This window comes from Lethenteron reissneri, chromosome 23, assembly GCF_015708825.2.
Source record: "Lethenteron reissneri isolate LAM-NWPU_2019-01 chromosome 23, ASM1570882v1, whole genome shotgun sequence".
Taxonomy (NCBI): domain Eukaryota; kingdom Metazoa; phylum Chordata; class Hyperoartia; order Petromyzontiformes; family Petromyzontidae; genus Lethenteron; species Lethenteron reissneri.
This window is the reverse complement of record NC_083801.1, coordinates 14,622,789-14,648,552: the sequence shown is the minus strand read 5'-3', so window position 1 is coordinate 14,648,552 and position 25,764 is coordinate 14,622,789. Positions and strand designations below refer to the sequence as shown.

At 53.5% G+C, this 25,764-nt stretch overlaps 2 protein-coding genes across 3 annotated transcripts in view; one reads left to right on the top strand and one right to left on the bottom strand.

Moving 5' to 3' along the window:
* The first annotated feature begins 977 nt into the window (after positions 1 to 977).
* On the top strand, positions 978 to 15,828 carry KLHL23 (kelch like family member 23). Of its 2 annotated transcripts, XM_061557356.1 has the most exons (5): positions 1,114 to 1,193; positions 3,879 to 5,500; positions 5,865 to 7,242; positions 9,176 to 9,328; positions 15,516 to 15,828. In XM_061557356.1, the coding sequence occupies exons 2-5, from the start codon at positions 5,258 to 5,260 to the stop codon at positions 15,824 to 15,826; spliced, it is 2,085 nt and encodes a 694-aa protein (XP_061413340.1). In that variant the 5' UTR covers positions 1,114 to 1,193; positions 3,879 to 5,257; the 3' UTR covers positions 15,827 to 15,828. The 2 variants fall into 2 exon arrangements, with proteins under 2 accessions (XP_061413341.1, XP_061413340.1); XM_061557357.1 differs by lacking the exon at positions 3,879 to 5,500 and having other exon boundaries at positions 978 to 1,193.
* Positions 15,829 to 18,613: 2,785 nt separating this feature from the next.
* Positions 18,614 to 25,764, bottom strand: part of LOC133346058 (kinesin heavy chain-like) — a 31,911-nt gene continuing 24,760 nt past the window's right edge. The window contains exons 19-28 of the mRNA XM_061557353.1: positions 25,686 to 25,762; positions 25,153 to 25,262; positions 24,240 to 24,341; positions 23,873 to 23,933; positions 23,374 to 23,445; positions 22,747 to 22,884; positions 22,208 to 22,436; positions 21,596 to 21,776; positions 20,594 to 20,655; positions 18,614 to 20,042 (exon numbers count right to left, since the gene is read on the bottom strand). Of these exons, the coding sequence (XP_061413337.1) occupies positions 20,032 to 20,042; positions 20,594 to 20,655; positions 21,596 to 21,776; positions 22,208 to 22,436; positions 22,747 to 22,884; positions 23,374 to 23,445; positions 23,873 to 23,933; positions 24,240 to 24,341; positions 25,153 to 25,262; positions 25,686 to 25,762 (1,043 nt within the window). The 3' untranslated portion in view covers positions 18,614 to 20,031. The remainder of the gene's footprint in view (positions 20,043 to 20,593; positions 20,656 to 21,595; positions 21,777 to 22,207; positions 22,437 to 22,746; positions 22,885 to 23,373; positions 23,446 to 23,872; positions 23,934 to 24,239; positions 24,342 to 25,152; positions 25,263 to 25,685; positions 25,763 to 25,764) is intronic.

The window sequence follows — 25,764 nt, the reverse complement described above, 5'->3', positions numbered from 1 at the left end:
GTTGCTCCTCCACACGGGACGAGCTTGACACCGCTGGTACCAGTCACCGGCAAGTTCAATCAGCTCCACAGCATTCTGCACCGCATTAGCTCCGTCTCTTCTCTAGCCCCTATTGCGCCCGTTTAGCCCCATCTATCCGGCCGAACAGAAGCTGATTGGGCATGCGGTGGCTGGGCATGCGGGTCTACGTGGCCCAGCCGACACAGCCTCGCTTGCCAGATATATGAGTACTGCACTGCATGAGTGAGTACTACCGTTGAGTGACTTTTAATGAATGAGCGAGTGAGTCCGTGAATGAATGAAAGAGTGAGCGAACGAGTGAACTGACCACCGGTCTGGTGAGAAGTGATCAACAGATCGGGCCCCGGGTTTAAAATAGCGTGGTCTCCGCTCCCTATAAGGGTTCTCTCCCTTCTCCCCTACGCGCTCTGCACCCCCCTTTCTCCACCGCACTCCGCTCCCCCCGCCACTCTCCATCCAGTCCTCTCTCTCACCCTCTCCCCACCGCTCTCCCCACCGCTCTCTCCTCCCATCTCCCCACCACTCTCCCCACCGCTCTCTCCCCCCATCTCCCCACCGCTCTCTCCTCCCATCTCCCCACCGCTCTCCCCACCGCTCTCTCCTCCCATCTCCCCACCGCTCTCTCCTCCCATCTCCCCGCCACTCTCCCTCCAGTCCTCTCCTACCCTCTCCCCGCAGCTCTCTCCTCTCCCCACCACTCTCCCCACCGCTCTCTCCTCCCATCTCCCCACCGCTCCTAATGTGGAAGCGACGCGCGGCGCGTGCCGCGTCGGGCGGGGTGGCAGGGGCGAGTGGCGACAGCGCGGGGGAGAGTCGAGAGAGAGAGCCAGGGGAGAGAGATTGGAGAGCGAGGGGAGAGACAGGGGAGAGTCTGGAGAGAGCGAGGGGATCGAGGGGAGAGACAGCGGAGAGTCTGGAGAGAGCCAGGGGAGAGAGTTTGGAGAGCGAGGGGAGAGAGTTTGGAGAGCCGGGTGCGAGTGAGAAAAGAGTCGAACAAGCATGCGAGGAAGGAGAGGCTGAGCTCACCTCATCAGGGAACTCTCGATACGCTCCTCGCAGGCGGAGAGATACGCAACAGGGACGGCGCCATGAGTTCTTCGGAAGAGGTGGATGAAGAGGTGACGCTAAATGAACAGGAGGAAGAGGACGAGGGGGAGGAGGAGGAGGAAGAGGTGATGGCTGAACTGCGGTGGAACAGAGGGCGCGCAGGTGGAGGTTGTCCACTTCGATTGCAGAGGAGCGGGGGACGAGGGCTAGGAGTAAGGAGGTTGGCCATGGGTAGTTCAGAAGAGTGTGTGGTTGAATTGTGGTGCGTGGTTGGTGTCTTGTGACTGGAGACATCGAAGCGATGATGCTCTCCGCTGCTCCTGACGCGGTTGTCTGGCTTCGACCACCTGAACGTGACATTGTGGTTGTGCCTCTGCGTCGACCATCATCATACGAACGATGAAGAAGAAGCTTGCGAACTGTGGTGGTGGATTTGTGGTGGTAGTGGGGGTTGTGGTGTGGGTGGTGGCGGAGGGGGGGGGGCGTGTGGTTGGTTTATGGTGGTGGTTGTGCTGTGAATTGTCGTTGGTTTGTTGTGGTTGGAGTGTTGTGGAGATCGTGCTGTGTGGTTTGTGGTGGGCGAGTGTGTGTGGTTGGGGTGCGGTGGTGGTTGGGTTGTAGTGATTGGTTTGTTGTGGTTCTGTGTCGTGGTGGTGATTGCGATGTGTGGTTGTTTGTGGGAGAATGTGTGTGGTTGGGGTGCGGTGGAGGTTGGTTTGTTGTGGTTCGTGTGTTGTGGTTCGTGTGTTGTGGTGGCGATTGTGGGTGGTGCTCTGGGTGCTGGGGGTGTGTGTGGTTGGATTGAGTTTCTAAATAGCTGGCGCCGAATTTGACACTCGCACCTGTGCACAAAGCACCTATTTATCCACGTGTAACTAAGCATGCTTGAGGTTACGCTGGTCGTCTCAACATATTTTATCCATTACCTATTTACTCTGTGTGTACATTCATCATCATCACCACCACCACTACGGTTGTCGTTCAGTTTATAATGATCATAATCCATATCATTATCATCATCATTATCCACCAATCCATCATCGCCATAATTTTCACTCGACCTTCCACTTCATTAGCACATTAATCATTACTGGACAATCACTAGCAGCGTCATCTTTGGCACAGGAAGCGTCCTCACTATCATTGCCCGATCTTTTAGCATTAGCATCAAAATCATCGTACAGATCTTTTTCAAAATGATCAATTCTCTTTTGAGTGAATATCTTTCTTGCGCGGAGGAGTCGGAATACAGTGGGTGGCACGTGAAGCTCCCCTCTACGGACGGATTCACAAACCCACATCCCCACGCCGGTTCAGATGCAGCGCCTGCGTGCACGGGAGTTTTGCGAATCGTTGCGTGATCCACTAACCCCAAAGTGCTGGATCACAGGCGCGCGAGTGGTGCTGACCACGTGACGACCCGCATTGATTACGCTCCAAGACGCAGCGCTGAACTTTAGCCAGAGATGGCCGGTTGGCGACCCAGTCAATGAGAAATTCCGCCCCCAGCACACCGCATCCAGTATTCCTCGCGCTATGCCTTGGCTACTAATCACGTCCATACTGCAGTCTACCAGCTACTCGGAATATATAGTGATACATGAATCCCCGCTAAGACTGATTGAAAACACATCGCGTCGCCCATCACGTCCCCTCCCCCTGTGTCGAACCACGGCTGTAAGACAGCCAATAACTTGCGTTAAAATACGCGTGAGCCATTAGTCAACATAGTGTGACTTGTGCTAAAATGCATGTGGGTTCACGGTAACAACGACGCTATGTTCACACGGAGTGCAAACGCGAAATATTTGTGCGTTAATGCGCCAGATGTTGATGTTGGCGAGTGGATAAAAAGATCCATAACAGACGCGTGAGAGCACTCAGCCGGCGCTGCTTAGTTTTTGGGGTTTAGCCCTGAATCTGGTTCTCTCTCTCTCTCTCCCATGGGGTTCATAATGGATGTGTTAGAAAGACTGATCCAGCATCGCTAAGATTCTGGGTTCAAGCGCTGGGTCTGTCTCTCATTGTTGACATTGGCCGTGTCAGAGACACCAAATGCGCACCGATGAGTTCCTGGGTTCGAACTGAGCTCGAGCCATCTGCGATGAAACAGGGTTCTCAAGTGTCGCGAGCTGATGGAGCAGACAAAAAAAACACCCGTCACATTAAATGAGACGCTGTCTTTCCGACAGCCCCGTTTTTCACCTGAGGACGGCTGCTTGCGTTGTGGCCGAAACGTCGTGAGAATTGTATTTTTTTCCCTTCTACGTGACTTTACCGAAAGAACCAAGAAGATGAATCCCTGCAGTCACGAAAGCTTTAAATCGAAAAATGTAATGAGTGTTTCCTGCACGCGATAAATCCAGCTCTTAGAATGTATAAGTTAAAATTTTGTCTTGATTTGAAGCTTTCGGGACTGCAGGAATCCATACCCTTTGGCTCTTTCGGTAAAGTCACGTAGGTAGAAAAATAAAATAAAACAACTCACGACGTTTCGATCGCAACACAAGCGATCATCATCAGGTGGAACACCCACAGCAAGAACATGCTGAGGTAGGTGCCTTCAGAAAGGTGAAAGACTCGATCATGTGAGCCTTCTTGTCTCGTAGTCTGTTAAAAGCTCTCACAGAATCTGTGGAAACCCTCCCCGTTGCGGTGGCTCCATCTTGTTTGAGCCACCGTGGTATTGAGCAAGCGAGCAAGCGAGAAAGTCGCGTGGAGAATTTTTTGTTTTTATTTACACGTGTCCACGTGTCCCCTGGTTACAGGAACACTCGAATAAACAAGAGCATTTTTGGACTCCTTTTCAGAGTTCACAGCGCCGAGCTGTAACCGCAGAGATCCTGGTCTTTGTACCCATGTTCTCAAGTGTCGTCCGGACGAGACTGGTGACGAAGTGGCGGCCAAAGGATGGGGAACGCGTCCACGACAATGACAGCCGCGAAGATGAAGCTGCGATATCGATTGGTGTGCAGGCGTGAGACGGGGTGGAATCAGCACCGGACCGTGATTGATGGTGATTGCATTGAGGAGTGGATAGACAATGGATGACGACGATCGTGAAAATCGTGATCAAGTGTGGCGAGTTCATCTCGGGAGCCTGGTCACCAACGACTGAACGAAGAAGCCCGTCGCTTTGCATTTGGTTCTGCGCTTTTGAGCGAAACCCAGACGCACACAAAGGCCCCCGATAGCCGTGCAGACTCTTGCGATGGATGCGTCCCGTTCCATGCCCGGCCTCCTCCGTCAACCCCTAGTACTGATGTTGTGTTTCACAACAGGTATGCCTACTCATACGAGACTGAGTCGATATATGGGTGACCCGGGACTGGTTGAGATCATCACCACTGATGTTGATTGTGTCCGGGAATCGGAGCAGTGCGAAACCCCGCACGCTATCGCTCCTCAGACAAAGATAAAGATCCCTCGTATAGCCTTAACAGACTCTAGGGGCAAGTGTTGTTAGCGAGCACCTATAAAGGCCGGCACGGCATACGAGGGGGTACGTGGCCAACACCACGCCCGGCCGCCTTTGTCTCCCCAGTGGCGATGTTTACACACCGCACCAGGTACTCAGTTGAGGCTGAGTCAACCTAGGGGAGGCCCAGGACCGGTTCAGATAATCGTCACTGGTGTTGGCCGTGAGCGGGAATTGAACCCGGGTCGCCGGGTTCGTAGCGCAGCGTAGCGCTAACCGCTACACCACCGCTCCCCACGAGACACACACACAAAGACAAAGATCCCCCGTAAAGACCACACAGGCTGTTCGGGCAAGAGTCATTCGTGCACCGATTCTCGGACACAGTTAACGTCAGTGGCGATTATCTCAACCGGTTATGGGCCTCTTCGATGTCAACTCGACGTGAATGAGTCGTTATGTAAACATCGCCACTGGGGATACTAAGGCGGTCGGACGAAATTCTTGCCATATCACCCCCCCTCGTGCGTCGTCCCGGCCTTCATAAATAAGCAGGCATCACGCCTCGTTCCAATATTTGGCCCTCCACACAAACACAAAAAAATCGACATATTTACACAGCCACACGCATTTGCACAGGTAAGTCCTTCGTAGGATCTCCACAGACACAAACAGCCGCACGCGCGCAAGCTCTCACTGCCGTGCACGGAGCAGCGCGGATGACGGAGCAAACAAGAGGAACAAACAGACACGTGCAAACATGTGACGAGGATGAGTCCATTGTGTTCAGTTTCGAGTCGCGCTTACGGCGACCAATCTCCTCCCTCCCTCCCTAAACCCTCCTCCTCCCTCCTTCCCTCCCCTCCTCTCGCCGCGTGGACGCGCACACGCGCGCCCGTGCGTGCGCTCTCCCTGCCCGAGTGGGCGAGAGGGAGCGGGCTGGGTGCCGTCCCGCGGGCGGAGTGCTCTCTGCTGACTGACCGGCTGTCGACACGGAGGCGCTTCGCTGCCCGGGTGGGTGCCACAGTGGCCTGGGTTCCCAACTGCCCTGGTTTCTGACCGCACAGCTGCCTTCTTCCCGACTGCTTGATCGCTGAGCACCTGCGTCGTCTCGGCCGACTGACCGAGTGCTGTACTATACTCTTAGTTTTTTCGGTAAAGTCACGTAGGTAAAAAATTGAAATTAAAATTAATAAAAATAAAATATTTTTTTTTTACCTACGTGACTTTACCGAAAAAACTGAGAGTATGAATCCTTGCAGTCACGAAAGCTTCAAATCTAGAACGAGTGCTGTACTGCCTGCCTGGCTCCTGATTGCCGGTGCGCGAACGTGTCTCTGACTGCCTCTGCCCCCCTCCCCCTCCCCGTTCACCGCAGGTCCCCACGACGCCGCCGCGCCGCCTCGACCCCGCGATGCCGAGCCGCGGCCCCGGCGACCCCGTGCCCCGGGGCGGCCCTGAGCCAGAGCGAGGCGGGTACGCGTACGCGTACACGTGCGCGCAGCACCCGCGCGAGCTGCTGCGCGCTCTGCACTCCTTCTACCAGCACGGCCTCTTCTCGGACATCACGCTGGAGTGCCACGGGCAGCAACAATCTCCTCCTCGTCTTCCATCACCACCTCACCATCCATCTCCTCCGTCACCCCCGTCCCCGATGACGGCCACGCGCCGCTCGTTCCGCTGCCACCGTGCCGTGCTGTCCGCCTGCAGCGCCTACTTCCACGCAATGTTCACGGCCGACATGCGCGAGCGACGCTTCTCGCGCGTCGTGCTGCCCGCCGTGGAGCCCGATGTCATGGAGACGCTCCTGCGCTTCGCGTACACGTCGCGCGTCTCCATCACGGAGCGCAACGTGCAGTCCCTCCTGGCGGCCGCCGACCTGCTGCAGTTCGGCGCCGTCAAGGCGGCGTGCGAGCGCTTCCTCGTGCGCCGCCTCGACCCCTCCAACTGCCTGGGGCTGCTCGCCTTCGCCGAGACGCACGCGTGCCGCCGCCTGGAGCGCGAGTCGCGCCGCCTCTCCGCCTCCGCCTTCCAGGAGGTTTGCGCCGGCGACGAGTTCCCCGAGTTGGAGGCGCGGCGCCTGCGCGCGCTCCTCTCGCGCCGGGACCTGGAGGTGGCGAGCGAGGAGGCGCTGCTGGGCGCCCTGGCCGCGTGGGTGGCGCACGACCCGGGCAGCCGCGCCGCGCTGCTGCCGGAGCTGCTGGAGATCGGCGTGAACCTGCGGCTCCTCGACACCGCGCTGGAGGAGGCGCTGGCGACAGCGGCCGCGGGCGCTGCGTCCACGACCGAGGCGCTGCGCTCGGCGCTGCGCGCGGCCGTGCTGGGACCGTGCCCTCGCGTGGAGCGCGCCTGCTCCGCTGAGCTCTACGTGGTGGGCGGCTACCACTGGCGGCCCCTGGCCGAGGTGCACGCGTGGCGGCCCGGGCAGGACGCGTGGAGCGCAGGGGCCGCGCTGCCGGAGCGCGCGCTCGAGAGCTACGCCGTGGCAGCGCTGGGTGCGCGCGTGTTCGTGAGCGGGGGGTACCGCGGCGAGCGCGTGGAGGAGGCGCTCGCCTCGCTCTGGGTCTACAGCTGTGAGCGAGACCGCTGGACCCCCGGGTCCCCCATGGGGCTGCCGCGCTACTGCCACTGCGCGGCCAGCGCGCTCGGATGCGTGTTCGCCATGGGGGGGTTCAGGGACGGGGCCCCCGCCAGGGACGCGGAGCGCTACGACCCCCTGAAGCGCGAGTGGACACCCATTGCGAGCATGGAGCACGGTGAGAGCTCGTGCTCGCTAGGGGAGGGGTGGGTGGGGGTGGGTGCGGGGTTACATGGTGTGTGTGTGGTTATAGGCCGCTGATTGTCATCAATAATTATTGGGGACGATAACAGTGGTGATGTGTGCATGTATGTACAGGTTGTTGAACTTCTTTCGCACCGTACGTAGCTAACCGTGCTAATGTATTTGTTGATGGTGCGTGTGTGCATGTGATGTTTTTTTCGCTATGAGTGAGGTTGAGCATATTGTTTACGTGATGACGATCATGACGAAGAAGATGATGATGATGATGGCAATGGCCTTTGACTTTGATCACAGTGGCGCTGATGTGAATGGGTTGTTGTTGTGACGTTGATAAGACTGACGATATTGACAGCCCGCTGATTATTCTAACAATGCCGTTGTTGATGGTGGAGGGGGGGGGGGTTAATGGTGTTGTTTGACGGCCGATGATGTCAGTGGGAGATTGTTGATGTTGGGAGGCCGCATCGGGTCGAGGATTTTTCCACCGTCTCCATGTAAATATGAGACGTGCAAACGTCACAGAATCTCTCCTCGCTCCACCCCAGCGTGGCGCGGTGCTCAGCTTGTCTGAATTTAGCGGTGGAAAAACTCGACTTTGCCCGTGGACGGGGGCTGCTGTCTCAAAAGAATGATCACTTCATTTGCAGAACGCGGTTCCTAATGAATCTTGACGTGGTGTCGTAAGGCCATAGTTTCACCCTTGTGTCAGATAACGGCTCTGGAAAACGTTTTTACTGTTGTTTAATACGAAGCCACTGCAGCTATGCACTTTTAAGTCGAGATTGAAAACTCATTTCTTCCGAACTAATTTTTGTGTCTAGTTTGTTGTCCTTCCCCCGCACCTCCGATTAGCATGGTTGGCTATGTACGGTGTAAAAGAAGTTCAACACGCTGTACATACATACACGTTGACGCTTGTTGACCCAGGACACATTCTTGCTGAGTATGAAAACTATTTTTTAGGAGGATGTTGCTAAGATTTCACTGTTTTCCAATTCAGTGTTTCCAATTTGGATCATAATGGCGACAACGCAATGACCGTTGTGTCGACCACTGTGCAGCAAACGACGCGTGGGGCGCCACGGTGGCGAGATGTTAACTACCTCGCTTGTTAGACAGGAGTTCATCTCTTCGATTCTGACCCTGACGCCTGTGTATTTAGAGATTCGATGGTCTCTCTCCCCGTGTTCGCGTGGATTTCCCCGGTTTTTTTCTTCCACATTTAGAATCAACATGCGTTTAGAGTATATTTGGCTGCTGTATATTTCCACACGATAAGCCACTTTATTGAGACATAATTTGTCGCCAAGTCGCTTCTGAAAATGAGCTATATAGCTCAGTGGGCTTTACCTGGTAAAAAAAGACAGTTTGGCTTGACATTATTCTCATTACACCCGCAGTAATATCCAGGGCGGCCTTCCGGATTAGAACCGCCAATCTCTGCAACAAGCGGCTAACGCGCTACCGCTAGCCACGGCACTGCCCGTGGTGTCACATGAGAAGAATCAGACGTTTATTTCCCGAGTGAAGCCCATTGAGCCAAAAATGTCTCTTTCACGAAAATGTAATCAAGTTTGTTCAGTGTTAGGCGTATGCATTGGTCGTGTGCTATGTAAGTGTTGTGTTTGCATGTGTTATACGTGTTAGCGTTGTGGTCTTGGGTGTACAGTCACGATTATATTATCTGAACGGATCCTGGGCTTCCCCTAGGTTGACTCAGCCTCAAATGAGTAACCCGGTGCAATGTGTAAACATTGGAGACAAAGGGGCCGGGCGTGGTGCTGGCTACACACCCCCTCGTGTGCCCTGCCGGCTTTCATAGGTGCTCGCTAACAGCACTTGCCCCAACTGTTTGGTAAGGGCTGAACGTGAGATCTTTGTTATTGTTGTTGTGTTTATTCTCCCAGGTGTGGGTAACGCGACTGCGTGCTCGTTCAGGGACTGCATCTACGTGATTGGGGGGCACTCAGGCTGCCCCGGGGGGTCTTCACTGGGACACGTGCAGGCCCACCACGCGGAGCGGAACCAGTGGAGCTCGCTCACTCTCTGCCCTCATCCCGGTACCTCCAGCAGCATCATCACCATCAGTCAATCCATCCTGATTATCATGATCATGATCATCGTGATCATTGCTCAACCCATCGTCATGATCAATCAATCAGTATCATCCTCATCATCCCAATCACGATCATTGATCCATCATTATCATCGCAAACAGTGGTTAATTTATTATTATCATCAATATCATAACCATCATGGTAGTTGGTCAACTTATTTAACATTGTCATGAACATCATCGCAGGATTATCACATCTGCTGGCCCATTATCATGACCATCACCATCGGCAAAAGTGGCATCCTCAATCAACATCCTCATCGTGGTCATGATCATCACCATCACCCGTCAATCCATGATCGTCATCATCGTGGACAAACACGATGTGTCTTGCTGTTCAACCTAGTATTGGGGCGGCAATTTAAATGATGATGATCATGATCATAATAACGATTATGAGGAGTGGAGCAGTGTCGCAGTGGGGCACCATGGTGACGAGATGTTAACTACCTCGCCTGGTATGCAGGAGGTCGTGGGTTCGTTCCGACACCTGTATATTTGAAGTTTGCATGTCTCACTCCCCGTGGTTGCGTGGATTTTTCACCGGTTCCACCCGTTTTCCCCTCTACATTTAGAATCAACGGGCGTTTAAAGTATTTAGCTACGAAAAATGTGCACGTAATAAGCCACTTCGTTGAGCTATCATTTATGGTCGAGGTCGCTTCTGAAAAAGAGCTACGTCGCTGAGTGGGCCTTCCCTCTTCTTCTTCCACGCGTGTGTCCCACTCGTCAGGGGTCCACTGTCCTTGCCAACCTTCTCCACGCTGCCCTGTCCTGCGCCATTTCTCTTTACGCTCCTCGGGCCACCGTGTCCGATCGCACCGCATCGCCCCCCGCCTCTTCCTCTGCCTTCCTCTTGATCTATTTCCTTCCACTTGCATCACTTGCACCTTCTGACCCACATCATTTACCAGTTGTCTCTCCGCATGACCGAACCGCACCAGCCTTTTCTCTCTTATCGTCTCTGTGATTTCTACCGCTTTGAGTCTTCCTCTCACTTCTTCATTTCTCACCCTGTCCGTCCTTGTTAAACCCAACATCCACCGCGACATGCTCATCTCTGTGACTGCCATAGATTGGCCCTCCCTCTTTATTGTGCCCCAGCACTCGGCCCCATACAACAGCACCAGCCTCACCACCTTCAGTCTTTGTTCGACTGATCCTCAACTCATTCCCTTCAATCTTTTGCACCCAGATCTTCAAATCATCTTCCACTACCCCTCTGCTTTCACCACACAGCACAATATCGTCTGCAAACAGCATACAATGGGGGGGGGGGCTCCCTCTGAATACATCTCGTCAGTGTGTCCAGCACCAGGATGAACAGGAAGGGGCTCAGGGCGGAACCTTGCTTCACTCCCGCTTTGACTTCAAAGTTATCAGACCCCACAGCTGCTTCGCACATGCATGTTCCCTCCTTCATACATATCCTGGATCAGCCGGACATATACCTCAGGAACACATTCCTGCGGAGGGAGCTGGTAGGAACGTTGGGTTGCTCGGTCAATGGCCAGGGTCAATGGCGGCGTGGTGTATTCCACTAATATGCCCGACTGTGAGGGCAGGCACAAGCCGGTGTGAGTAGGTTAAACGTTGAGTTTTATAAGGGCACCCCTCCCACCCCTCGCCCCGCCCCTCCCACCCCTCGCCCCGCCCCTCCCCACCCAGCCCCTCCCGGACGGACGGACACAATAATCCCCTGTGGGCTGGTGTAACCAGGAGGTTCCTACCAGTAAAACTTCTTCTCATACACCACCAGATGAGCTCACTAGGCACCTTGTCGTACGCTCTCTCTAGATCATAAACACCACACGCAGGCCCCGTTTCTTCTCTCTGAACTTCTCCATCAATACTCTCAGTGCAAAGATCGCATCCAATGTTGACCTTCCCTGTCCGAATCCAAACTGACTCTTGCCAATATCCACCAGCTTCCTCGGTCTCCTTTCTATGATCCTTCCCCAGAGTTTCATGATGGGACTCAATGCTATGCATCTGTAGTTCCCACACTCTTGTACATCGTCTTTCCCTTTAACGCTGGGAACCAATGTACTCTCTCTCCACGCACGCGACATTTTTTTCTGCATCCAGATTTTCCCAAATAGCCCCATCAATATTTAAACACCCATTTTCTCCCATTAATTTAAACACATCAATTGGGATCTCATCTGGCCCCACTGCCTTTTAATGTGTCATGCTCCCCAGAGCTTCCACCACCTCTTCTCTGGTTATAGTATCTGCAACTACTTCAATTCCTTGATGTTCCTCAACCATTCGGCGTCTTGAGTTTTCCACATTCAGCAACTTCTCAAAGTACTCTTTCCATCTCTCTCTAACATTTATATCATCCAAGATTGTTCGTCCGTCACTGTTCTTCGCGACATGCACATGGTCGATGTCCCTGGTCTTTCTGGCTCTTGACAAACGAGATACCATCTTCACGCCTTCTCTGCTGTCAAGCTTCTGGTAGAGTTGTGCAAATGCTGTTTGTTTTTTCCATTGCTACCACCTCGCTTTGCTTCTCTTCTCGCTGCCAGGCATTCATCCAGATGGCCCTTCTCTCCCCTGTTCTGTCAATTCCCTGGTGAATTTTTTTTTATAGTTTATTTTATTGCACTTGCTGTACTGAACCTAGCGATCCGAGTTCAGTTTCCAGCCACGGCTAACGTCAGTGGCGAGTGAAATCCGAACCGATGATGGTCGGTGCGGCACGGTGAAGAGCCGCGCTGACCCACGTGGTTAAGTTCACGGTGAAACAAACCCCCTCGTGACCTGCACGCAGCACGTGGCAGCCTTTATCGGCAGTGAATTGACAAAGGGCTGCTAATGACCTATCATTTAATAATGATGACCAAACAGGCAACGCTACTCGTATATCATGGAGACACACACACACGCAAACAATAATAGCGCACACAGATACAATAACGGCACGCGCAGACACACCACGGACACCCTAAGCAAACGGTCCGTGCCCCTCAAGTGGGTGTCAGGTTCTCAACACTGAGCTGCGCTCTTGATGAATTTTCCATAAGGTGTCGCGTTCTGAGGGAACACGATGTATGTGCTCGCGTGCGTGCGCGTGCGTGCGCGTGTGCGTGTGCACGTGCGTGCGCGTGCACGTGCGTGCGTGTGCGTGTGCGCTCCAAGCCACTCGCCCCTCACCGGCTCCCACAGAGGGTGGCGGGCTCGTGGTGAGGAGCGGGGAGTGAGCAGAGGGCACGTAAAGATTCACCAACCCCATGCCCACCACCTCACCTCAGCCCGCCAGCAGTTACGAATAGATCATGTGACTGACGTCTCATTCAACATATGCGTCTCTCTGCAAAGGTAAATGAACACAAATACGGCAATACCCCGGTTAACGTCGGGGGGGGGGGGGGGATACGTTTCTCAAAGTTGCGACGACGTATATCGAAACGACGTAAATCCAAAGCGATTTACAGGGGAGGGTGGTGGAGGCGAAGGGCTGACGAGGAGGCGACGGATAACGAGAGAGGGCGGGCGATGCTGACAGCGACGTAAGTAGCGGGGTTGAGGGCGACGCAAATCGGGTTAGTGGTGTCGTTGACAAAGCGGCGATGTGCACGCGGAACGACGTGAAATGGGGAGACGTAAATAGGGGGTACGGCTGTACTGCGTACAGTATTCTACTCGGCCCATCAGCCCCACGGCTTTTCTGAGCGTGAACACTTTTAGCAGCGTTGTTCCAGTGCTGTACACGACGACTATAATCTTTGGTTCTTGCGGTAAAGTCACGTAGGTGAAAATAAAATAAAAAATAACTAAATCACGACGTTTCAGAGGCAACACAAGCTTCCGTCATCAGGTGGGAACCAACAGCAATTGTTGTACTGTAGTGGGCAGAGAGAGTTGTATGTGACAAGTGATTATATAGGTATTTTTTTTTATTTTATTTTTATTTTCACCTACGTGACTTTACCGAAAGAACCAAAGATTATGGATCCTTGCAGTCACGACAACTTCGAATCTAGAATTACATGAAAACTCTCGGTCGGTTTCGACATCCAGTGTCCGACTTGCTTGTATTAGTTAGATTAATTTTCACAATTTGGGGGGGGGTCATGGTTTTATTCCATCATTGATTCTGTGTCCAGTCAGCACCTACATACACACATTTATCTAAAAGCAGGTGTGGGTATGTCTTTGCTTGTGCAGTGCGTGCGCACAGTATTGTTTCACATCGATCCTGCTGGTCACATTTGTCTTTTCTGTATTGAACTGTCGCATTTGTGCTGCCTGTATTATCGTCCGTATGGTCTTTCTCATCGCCGCGGTTTATCTCATCTGTGTGGTCGGTCGACTTGTGTTCTTCTGTCCGACTTGTCTGCGCTTTGCCCTCTGTATCGTCTGTTTCATGTGTACTGTCCCATTGGCCGATACAAATAACGCGTTAAGACGGTCTGTTCTCGTATAAAAGCGTGTTTTCATCACGCGATTTGGATATAACGCGATCGAGTGAACAGACCTGTTCTTCACCTGAGGACGGCTGCTTGCATTGTGGCCGAAACGTCGTGAGAATTATTTTATTATGTTTTATTTTTATTATTTTATTACTTCCATTCTACGTGACTTTACCGAAAGAACCAAGAAGATACGTCACCCGAGTCGGAATAAGCGGCTGTACGGCTGCCTCGGCGTAGCATCACACAACGGCAGTGGGATGCTGCTGGATCCTTCTAGATCTACCCACGCGCCTCAGTCTTTGTTCACCCTGCGTTACGCATCCCGCGTGTTATCGCGGACTGTGCTTTACCGTATATTATTTATTATAACGCGATTTTTCCAATAAACGCGGTCTTCTTCAGGAAAGCAATTGTCGCGATATTGGAGAACAGACTGCATGTAGAGGACTGTATAGCTTGGACAATTGTTTGGTAGCGCCAGCTCATCGCCTGGCTGCTGCTCCTGCTGCTGCCCTTCATGTCACTCGCCTCTGGTTCCCCCTCGCGCGCCTCTGCGCTGTTCTCTCCCTCGCTGGAGAGCGAGCGAGCGAGCGAGATGATTATTTAGTTTTTCTCTTTTGCCTCGTTCAATTCCATTCGTCAGCCTAAAGCGCGCATCAGAAACGCGGTCATGCATTTTGTTCGCGGATCATCGGCATGAGAATCGATGTGAAGAGATGAACCGGTTTATGAGTGCGATTGCCCCCCCTCCCCGCTGTGTGAGCTCACGCGGGCACTCGTAGGAAGTTCTCGTATCCACCACGCACAGGGTGACTTTAGATTACACGTCGTGTTTCCTAACCTCGATCATGACGCAACACTCACTCTCACCCTGACTTGAACCCTAACTCTAACCCTTGTAGACCTCTGGTGGTTTGTTCATCAATGAGAATTCGGTGTCCATGGAGTTCCCACCGCATCGCAGCGCCAGGCTAGCTATCTTTGGTTTTCTCGCACTCTCTGCACAAATGCAAAGATTCAGGTTTCAGACTTGCAGATCGAATGTTTGCATGTGTTGGTGTGTTTTTGCATACGTGCGAGCGTGTGTATTCAGTACACGTGTCTCTGTGTGTGTATACATACAGTTAGTTACATCATCTGCGCAACGGCGTGCGGAAGCTGCTTGGCCTGCCGTTCCAAACAAAGCTCTGTGGCTGGGTCTTCTCCGCTACGAGTTATGCACTCACTTCTCAATGCCCACGAAACGTCGACCCATTTACAGGAACGCCTGTGCTAGTTTGAAACATTCAGGCTGGCCTGGCTAAAGTCCACTCCGGGTTTAACCAGGCTCGATTGTGCGATGCGCTCACAGATCCTTGAACGATCTGGACACATTCCCATCGGTGAGCTACTCTGGCAGGCGAGGCTGCGTTGGCAGGGTCACGTAGCCCGGCATTCCCGGGGACCGCGTGCCCAATCAGCTTCTGTTTGGCCGGATAAAGATGGAGTTGATGCGGCACCAGGAGGACGTGGAGCTAAGCGAACTTCCAGGTGACCGGCACCGGCGGTGTCACGGTCGGCCTCTGTGGAGGAGGTTCGCGAAGGACGCTACCGGGCAGCTGGGAGGCAATCGCTCTCCCAACAGCAAACTCCCACTCCACTCACCTGCTATGCATCTCACCCTCACCCCCCGAATACCACCCGACTCAACCCCCCCCCCCCTCCCAGAGTACGGCCTCTGCTCGGCGGTGCTGGGGGGCCTGATCTACGTGCTGGGGGGCCACAGCGCCCACGTGGACGTGTACGACCCCGAGCGCGGAGAGTGGCGCCCCGGGGGGGTCACCGTGGAGCGGCGGCTCGAGGGGGGCTGCGCGGCGCTGGGCGGACGCCTGCTCATCACGGGGGGCTACTCGGCCGAGCGGGGGGCCTACTTGCAGAGCGTGGAGGCGTACGACCCCCGCTCCGGCGTCTGGGCGCTGGCCGGGGCATTGCCGGGACCCATGCGCTCCCACGGCTGTGTGGTGATTCACGGCGTGTGACGGGGGGGGTAGTGTGGGTGGTAGGGGGGGTAGTGTGGGTGGGGTAGTGTGTGTGGGTGGTAGGGGGTGGGGTAGTGTGTATGGGTGGTAGGGGGTGGGGTAGTGTGGGTGGTGTGTGGGAGGGGGTGGGGTAGTGTGTGTGGGTGGTGGGGGGGGGGTGGTAGGGGGTGGGGTAGTGTGTGTGGGTGGTAGGGGGTGGGGTAGTGTGGGTGGGTGGTAGGGGGTGGGGTAGTGTGGGTGGTAGGGGGTGGGGTAGTGTGGGTGGGTGGTAGGGGGTGGGGTAGTGTGTATGGGTGGTAGGGGGTGGGGTAGTGTGTGTGGTGGGTGGTGGGTGGTAGGGGGTGGGGTAGTGTGGGTGGGTGGTAGGGGGTGGGGTAGTGTGGGTGGTGTGTGGGAGGGGGTGGGGTAGTGTGTGTGGGTGGTGGGGGGGGTGGGTGGTAGGGGGTGGGGTAATGTGGGTGGGTGGTAGGGGGTGGGGTAGTGTGGGTGGTAGGGGGTGGGGTAGTGTGGGTGGGTGGTAGGGGGTGGGGTAGTGTGTATGGGTGGTAGGGGGTGGGGTAGTGTGTGTGGTGGGTGGTGGGTGGTAGGGGGTGGGGTAGTGTGTGTGGGTGGTAGGGGGTGGGGTAGTGTGGGTGGTGGGTGGTAGGGGGTGGGGTAGTGTGGGTGGGTGGTAGGGGGTAGTGTGGGTGGTGGGTGGTAGGGGGTGGGGTAGTGTGGGTGGGTGGTAGGGGGTGGGGTAGTGTGTGTGGGTGATAGGGGGGGGGTAGTGTGGGTGGTGTGTGGGAGGGGGTGGGGTAGTGTGGGTGGGTGGTAGGGGGTGGGGTAGTGTGGGTGGGTGGTAGGGGGTGGGGTAGTGTGGGTGGTGGGTGGTAGGGGGTGGGGTAGTGTGTGTGGGTGGTAGGGGGTGGGGTAGTGTGGGTGGTGGCTGGTAGGGGTGGGGTAGTGTGTGTGGGTGGTAGGGGGTGGGGTAGTGTGTGTGGGTGGTAGGGGGTGGGGTAGTGTGGGTGGTAGGGGGTGGGGTAGTGTGGGTGGTAGGGGGTGGGGTAGTGTGGGTGGTGTGTGGGAGGGGGGTGGGTTTGGATTGTGCGGAGCGTCAGTCTGTGTATTTTGGGCGGTGTGTGCCAATAAAGTCGGCGAATATTTGAGCCGGTCATGGCTCTCGCCTAGGTAGGGGGGACAACGGCAGCCAGACGTGGTGTTGGTCACCCACCCCCACCCCAGCCTTCATCGGTGCTCGCCAACAGTAATTGCCCCAATAGCCTGTTAAGACTGTACGGGGGAATATTCGTCTTTGCGGGCGTATGCGTGAGTACTTATGGGTTTGTACGCGTTTTTATTGTGGGGCTGCCTACGTGTAACACTTGTGTGTGAATGTCCTGGCGAGTGCATAGCTCAGTGCAGAGAGGAGCAATGCCGCAGCTGCTCACAGAGGCACCCCACGACAAAGCCACCGTGGGGTGCGATTGTGAACCGTGGCTAACATCCGTGGCGGGCGATACGTGAACCCAGTCATAGCCCCCCCCCACCCACCCACCACAGGTTGACGGGTGAAGCGTTTAAACATCAGCCCCTGGGGAGACAAAGGCGGCTGGGCGTGGTGTTGACCACACTACAGCTTCGTGCGTCTTGCTGGCTTTAATAGGTGCTCGCTAACAGTACTTATCCGAACAGTCTGTTACAGGCTAAAAAGACGATCGTTTTGGTCTTTAGTATTTTAAAGCAAGTGTGTTTGTGTGATGGTGTGACCTGGTATTTATGTAATATTATGAATGTGCACTGGTATGCGTAGTCCAGTAATGTATTTATATAATGTTAATTAGAACCTGTGTTAATATAAATTAATATATACTGTATAGATTTTTATATATTTTAAAACGCCACCTTTGAAACCATCCTGACTAGAATGTCATTTTGTATTTTTCTATCAGGCACAAAAAAAATGTTCCTTCTGTACAAAATATATTTTTTGCAAAACCATCACCGGAGTATTGCAATACATCAAAATAAGCAATATATACTTTACAACTGTGGAAGGTGGTGACTCAAATGTAGCAATAATATAGGGTTATTATTATGGATAGGTGTACCCTGTACTTTAGTGGGAGTTACTTACGCTGATAATCCCTATTCCATGCCATACGAGCAGCGTTCCACAAAATATCGAATGAGAAATGAAGCCCCGCGAAGACTGATATTTCGCTCACACGATCCGCTGCATCTCCGGTGATCTCTTAATAACCACCTGCATCGATACATCAATGCGTCGCCACGCAGCTCGTATCAGCTGGGCTCTTCAAGTTACTGTGAATTTTGTGTTCGTTGTGTTGAACGTTTCTGCAATAAAATCACAATTGGATTCATAACCGAGTCGCACGTGTCTCCCTGCTCCTAGAGAGGTGTTGCACGGTGCTGCAATCTTACATTTGTGGCTCTGAGCCGTCGATGTCAATGCCATATTGGCATGGCGGAGACCAGGGCATTCATCGGCTGATTTAAGGTGGTCACTAATAAAAAAAAAGTGGTACTAATTCTATCGATGGTGGAGGGATGATGAACCCTGACTGGAAATTGAACTCGTGTCTTACGAGTTCAAGTGTTATTTTACAGTGACACCGAGCGAGCTTCTGCAATAAGTAAAACAATAATGTGAAGCCTCGTGAAAACCCACTGGTGTATGGACTCACCACGCCTTGCTAACGGCGCAGTGCGCAAACCACCGTGCCCACCCCTCTGCAATCGGTAGAACTATTTGAATTACACTTACATGCAAATAGTTACATGAAGAGAAACATAGTTTTTATTTCTGAATTAGTTTTCACAATTATTGACAATTTACAATAATTTATTTTTCAAGGAAAGTCAGACAAGACTCACACATACAATTGTCGAGAACATTGATGCACCATCTACATCAGCAACCGACTTGCTGTCCTACCTTCATTTAAAAAATGCCATTTGACATTTGTCCTGAGTTTTTTGTTGCACATCGGTACATGGGCATTACATATAAATTACAGCAATCAGTGAAGACAGCGATATGATTCGATTTTTCAGGAAAGCCTCGCTGAGTCTCAAGATGTTTTCAGAGTGGGTCCTGCTTTGGGATGTTTAGCCAATTCCCTCTTAAGTAGTCGTTTTGCAAAGCGGGAGAAAACAGCAGCAAACCCGCTACGCACGAGAGGGAATAACGGATGTCTACACAGCTCGATTCACGAACCCACTGGCAGCACTGCTATCCCCTGATGATCACTTCGCAGCCAAGCATGTTTGGGAATTTCACAAATCTGCGCGTGATCCACCAACCCACGTCCCCAAGCGCATGGGTCGCAGGGACAGTATGTGACTCTCAAACCCACTGGGCAGCAACGTGGCCAGGAAATGGCAGTACAGCAGGCCGAGAGGTAAATATGTCAAAGGCACATTTGTCTGCGTGAAACGCATGCCGGCGTATGAACTATAAACGGAGCAACTGAGCAGCCAATCTCTTCCCCCGATTCAGATTTTGACTCAACTCTTGCATTGTGCGCTGCAGAGTCAGCAAAGGCTTGGGTGGTGGTGCGATTTATGGTCAATAGTCCTGGACTAGAGTCCCTTAGAGTCATCGATTGAGTACCTGGTCCCTTAAAGTTGTGGGGCTGAGCATTGGGAGTAGAGTCACCCCACCCCCGCCCCGTAGTGTCTGAAGGCTCAGGGTCCCACTTCTAAATGATGAAAGGTAGTCCATAGTGCGACTGCGGAGACGGTGACCGAACAACAGAATGCGTCGTCAGATCTTGCCCAGAGCGACGCTTCTCAGGAAGCCTCGAGGGGCATCAACGACACCACCGACCGAAGCCGCCAAGCGGCGCACGACCCTCGGACATTCAAGTTTAGTTTTTCTTACACAGAGAATTCCAGCCGTACACGTCAGAAGCAGAGCCAAGACACAAAATGTTGGTGCCAAATTTCACACCAGCAGCGGAATTTCTTCAAAGTTTTGTCGGGTGAACGGTGATTAACATTTGTTTCAAGTTTGTTTCACATTTATTTTGTTGAACCCCCCCCCCCCCCCATACACACCAGTTTAAACAAGGTCACGCTACGGGGTTGGATTGAGTCGGTGAGAGTCGCTGGCTCGAGTCCCTGGTCCGTCAGGGCCATGGGTTGAGTCGCTGAGGCAGAAGAGTCCCCTCCCTTTCGTACTTCCCTCACCCTCCGCCTCCACCTCATTCGTTTCCTGCTCAAACACAGAGCGGCCAGTCAGACGCGTGTGTGCCGTTGTGTGTGTGCACGTGTGCATACACGTGAGTGTGAGCGTGTGCATACACGTGAGTGTGAGTGTGTGTACGTTTGTGTTTGTGCGTATGTGTACACGTGTGTGTATGCGGGGAGCGGTAGAGTAGTGGTTCGTGCGCTGCGCTACAGATCCGGCGATCCGAGTTCAGTTCACGGCCAACATTGGTGAAAAAGAAAAACAGCCTTAAAAAAAATGTGTACCCGGTGTGGTGTGCAACCTGCAGCATTGGGGAGACAAAGGCATTCAGTGCTGGCTAAACCACCGCCTAGCGTGCTGTGCCGGCCTTCTAAGGTGCTGGCTAACGGCACTTGCCCCAACAGTCTGTGTGTAAGGCTGCACGTACACGTGCGCGTGTGTCTCCGTGTAACACGGCACACTCGTGCACTGCTTCACTCGGAGAGAGTTCCAAAAGGGAAACTCGCAGCTCTTGGCGTGACACCGACGGCGGTTGGGATAGAAGTGGTGAGGAGGAGAGGTGAGTGTGGTCGCACCTTCTGGGATGTGCAGGATGGCCGATCGGTCGCTGCTGATCTCCGTGAGCTGTTTGTCCCACCTATGTTGTCACGGGCAGGACACAGCGAGTCAGGACGCGGGTTGAATGATAATCCAGCCCTTACCTATTCACTCCAGAAACTCGCTCACCAGAGATCGGTAGGCTGCTTATCACTATTCGAACGCTATCACGGTTACTCTGTCATGGTAACCGTTGATTCCTCCACCCATGATGAGGACTCTATCACACTGGACTGTTTCTACTCATCCAATACTGCACCCAATCACCCACACTGCAGGTCACAGGTGCTGCCTAGCCTGAACAGACTGTAGGGGCAAGTGCTGTTAGCGAGCACCTATAAAGGCCGGCACGGCACACGAAGGGGTGGTTGGCCAACACCATGCTCGGCCGCCTTTGTCTCCCCAGTGGCGATGTTTACACATCGCACCAGGTACTCATTTGAGGCTGAGTCGACCTAGGGGAGGCCCAGGAGCGGTTCAGATAATCGTCACCGGTGTTGGCTGTGAGTGGGAATCGAACCCGGGTCGCCAGGTTCATACCGCAGCGTGCTAACCACTACACCACCACTCCCCACAACAACACACCCACCCACCCACCACACAGCAGGTCACAAACACTGATCTTTCTGCTTCTTCCGTCACATTGCTCCACATTATAATTCCCTCCATACTCAATTCAAGCAATGTGTAAATTATTGCCTATTACAGCTATATGATAGTGCTGTTTGTTGCTGCCCACTGTACATTTTGCGTAACAAAATATATAAAGTCGATGCAAATCCGTGAAGTTGTAACCGATGTTGATGTGTGACTTTCATCATCATCATCAGCAGCAGCAGCACAGAGCAGACATGTGCACGGAGTGTCTAGATCGGTAGAGCAGAGCAAGAGGTCGAAATGAAAAGGTGACGCTGAAGACGATCAAACGAATGCTGAAAGATGCCGATGCTGATGATGCTGATGATGCTGATGGTTCGCACCCTTTCCTGCCGAGACTGTCCCGTGGCTGGCTGAGCGAGGCGTCCGCCTTGGAGCTCCAGGACAACTCGAGGCTGGAGTTGAGGGTAGACTCCAGGGTGGAGAGGAAGGGGGTGGACATGGAGCGCAGCTGGCCGAGGGGTCGAGTTGGCGTGTGCTTCTGTCCGGGCCGGATCGGTTTCACTGGGGGGGGCAGCAAGCGTCACAACGAGGCGTCACAAGCGGACGTCACAAGCAGGCATCAATAGCAGGCATCACAACGAGGCATCACAACGAGGCGTCACAACGAGGTGTCACAAACAGGCATCAATAGCAGGCATCACAACGAGGCGTTACAACCTGGCATCACAACCAGACGTCACAACCAGACGTCACAAGCAGACGTCACAAACAGGCAACAATAGCAGGCATCACAACGAGGCGTTACAACCTGGCGTCACAACCTGGCGTCACAACCAGACGTCACAAGCAGACATCACAACGAGGCATCACAACCTGGTGTCACAACCAGACGTCACAACCTGGTGTCACAACCAGACGTCACAAGCAGGCGGTGGGCAGTGGGTGGGTGGGTGACTTATGACAGTGGGGCTGGTGGGGGGCCCTCTCCTCACCGATCTGCGGGAAGTTGATGCGGCGCACGATGGCGGCGGCGGTGGACGAGGCGACGCGCGCGCCCGCCGCCTCGTCGCGCCCGGGGCCGCTCGCCCCCGGGGCCGCCCGGCGCGCCTCCCGGGCCTCCTGCAGCGCCAGCTTCAGCGCGGAGACGCGACGCTGCACGGTGCTGGCGCGCGAACGCAGCCGCGGCACCTCCTTCTGCAGGTCTATGTTGTTCTCCAGCACCTGTGACGAGGGGCAGGAGGAGGGGGGGGAGGGTGGTGGCCACGGTCTCATCAATGAGCAAGCGTGTTGATGGTGGTTGCTGGTGGCACGATGAGGGCGGTGATGATGATGAGCGAGAAAGATGATGATGGTGGCGTTGGTGGTGGAATGATGATGTGATGATGACAGAGGTAGTGATTATTGAGATGAGAGAAGAATGATGATGATGATGATGGTAGCTGTGTGATGATGCAGCGATGATTACTGCAATGATGACGACGATGGCGACAATGGTGATGGTGCATTTGGCTTGTGCGAGCGGCCACAGCACCTGCTTGTGGATCCTATTCACGTTCTCTATTTGGAAGGTGTCATCGCGGGAGGTGGGTCGCTCCGTCTCCGTGGAACCCCGGATCACAACGCCCCGCTGATCCCGCTTGCCGGAGGCTCCACTCGACTCCACCGTGCTCTGCCCAAAGACAACGCACCCCGCCGCACGCGCCTCCTTAGTTGCAATGAGAGAAGCTCTGAAATGGGAATTTGGGATTTTGAGCTGTGACACGCGCTCCGGATACCGCAGGGGTCGGCAAACTGCGGCTCTTTGAGGACTCCTTTGTGACGTCATCTATCAAAGACCGCCGGTCTCGTATTCACGTGCATTGCGGCTCTTCAAATGTTAGGTTTTGTTTCACCGAATTCGAACAAAAATGGCTCTTCTTTGTCATGTTCGTTGCTGACCCCTGGGCGACAGCGGTGATAGCGCTACCCTCTGGTGGTGTTTGGAACTGCGAGAATAATGGACTGGCAGGATGACATGACGACGGTATGAGGCGGCCAAATGTTGTCAGCGAGCACCTAAAAGGGCCAGCACCGGCCAGAATAGTACAAAAATAAATTGGATATTCTTGTCCCCGATGTAGGAACGTGGAGTTTGCGCCGCGCGACAGGGCAGTGCTACCTTGCGGATGCGCATGGCGAGTTCATGTGTGAGGGCACGGCGTAGGTTGTACAGAGACTGCAGCTCCTTGATCTGAGTGACAGACATCATCATCACAATCACAGCCAATGCATCCAGAACAAATCAAGTATTGTATTGTTATAAATAGCATCATCATCATCATCATCTAAACTACCATTCACAGCATCACTGCAATCATCATCAGCACATTTATAATTAATATTATTACCAATGCCATCGTAAAATTCACTCATCATCAAACTAATCATCACTTCCACACCATCATGATCATCACTTCCACCACTATCAGCGTGTACGTCATCACTTCCTCCACCATTAACACCATCATCTTTACCATCATCTCCGCCGACAATATTATTTCCGTCATCGTGAATAATGATCAATTCCATCATCATCACCAGCAGCAACATCATCATCATCATCCTCACTTCCACGCCCACCATCGACGATGATGATGGGCGGTGGACCGCATCCTCACCACGGTCCTCTCGAGCTCCCGCAGGTCGTGCCTCGCCAGGTCCAGCCTCTGCTGCTTCTCGCTGCACGGGGGTCACAGGGGTCACGGGGGTCACGAAGGAGGGGGCACGGGGGCAACGGTGTTGACTCAATTTCACAGACACCTGGGAACCGACAATCATCGCGTCTACGATGTCTTCTCCGTGTGTTGCTGTGCATATGTGATGTATATTTTGACACTTTACGTGGCCTTAAAGTGCACATATCCTGGCACAAGTGCTGTGGTGATGTCACCGCCACTTATTGGCGAATGGCAGTTGTTTTTGTATATGCGCATGCGTGCACGTAACAGGATCGTGCATTTGCGATGTGACACTCAAGCCAAGTACTTGATCTCGTGAAGCTGGCTGCTTTTGTCGAGCTCGGCGGCTCGAAGTCGCTCGCAATCCCCTCGGATCTGTTCCAGCTCCAGCTCCAGACGCCCGTTCACACTGCGCGTGTCACACACACAAAGACAACGATCCCCCGTATAAGCTTCACGCTTTCCCATTCTGATTCCATTTCCCATTCGATTCGGAATCGGAAGAAAAGCGAGAATAAAATAACTTTGACGGTACATCTTCAGGTCAGAGATGTACCGAGGCTCCTACAAGGCCATGTGGGAGAGCGTGTGGCATAGTTTGGCGCCAGCTATCATAGTGTGTCCGTGTCACTACAGTTATCCGAGGTCAGTCAATATAATGTATTTAAAAACAATAGCGCCATGCCTCCCTAAATAAAATTAATGGTAACCGCTTGCGCGTTCCGAGATTCAGCAGCAAACGGGACCCACCCTGCAACTTGCAGATGTCTCGGAACGGGAACGGGTCAACAGTCCATTGTGTCAAGTGCTGTCAGTGAGTAGCACCTGTGAGCCATCGTCCCCATCACTGCTCACTCCTTCTTCTTGGTTCTTTCGGTAAAGTCACGTAGAAGGGAAATAATAAAATAATAAAAATAAAACATAATAAAATAATTCTCACGACGTTTCAGCCACAACGCAAGCAGCCGTCCTCAGGTGAAGAACAGGTCTGTCGGAAAGACAGCGTCTGTGACCGAAACGTCGTGAGAATTGTATTTTATTATGTTTTATTTTTATAATTTTATTATTTCCCTTCTACGTGATGACTTTACCGAAAGAACCAAGAAGATGAATCCCTGCAGTCACGAAAGCTTTAAATCGAAATGCTCACCCCTTGTTCCTCACCCGTATCACTGCCCCCTTGAGCTCTCACCCCTTGAGCTCTCAGCCCTGCCACTCACCTCTTGAGCTGCTCACACAGCCGCTGCCTCTCCTCGCTCTCCTGCCGGAGTCGTCCCAGCTGCTCCTGGTGTCGCTCAGCCAGCACTCGCAGCTCTTCCACCACGGACACCTGCGGAAGGGACAGCGTGGCGGTCGTGTGTAGTGTGAGCACTTGCCCCAACAGCCTGTTACAGCCTATAGGGGGATCTTTGTATTTGTTCTTTTGGATGTGTGGGGATATGTGGTGAGCGGCAGTGTAGCAGCGAGCGCACTGCACTACGAAGCCTGGTGCCCGAGTTCTATTCCAGCTCGTGGCCAACATCCGTGAAAAATATCTGAACTGGTTTTTGGTCTCCGCCGGTTCGACTAAGCCTTGCACGAGTTGCTGGTGCGGTGTATGAACATCAGCACTGGGGAAAAAGAGGCGGCCAGGTGTGGTGGTGGTGGTGATCACCCACCCCTCGTATAGGTGCTCGCAAAGAGCACTTGCCCCAACAATCTGTTTGTTAAAGGCTATATGGGGAGGTCTTTGTCTCTGTGTGTACGTAAGCACCTTCATCTCGATGGCCTTCTCTATCATGCTCAAGTGCTTCTTCTCCTTGTCCTTGAAGGACATCTCATGCATTTTTTCT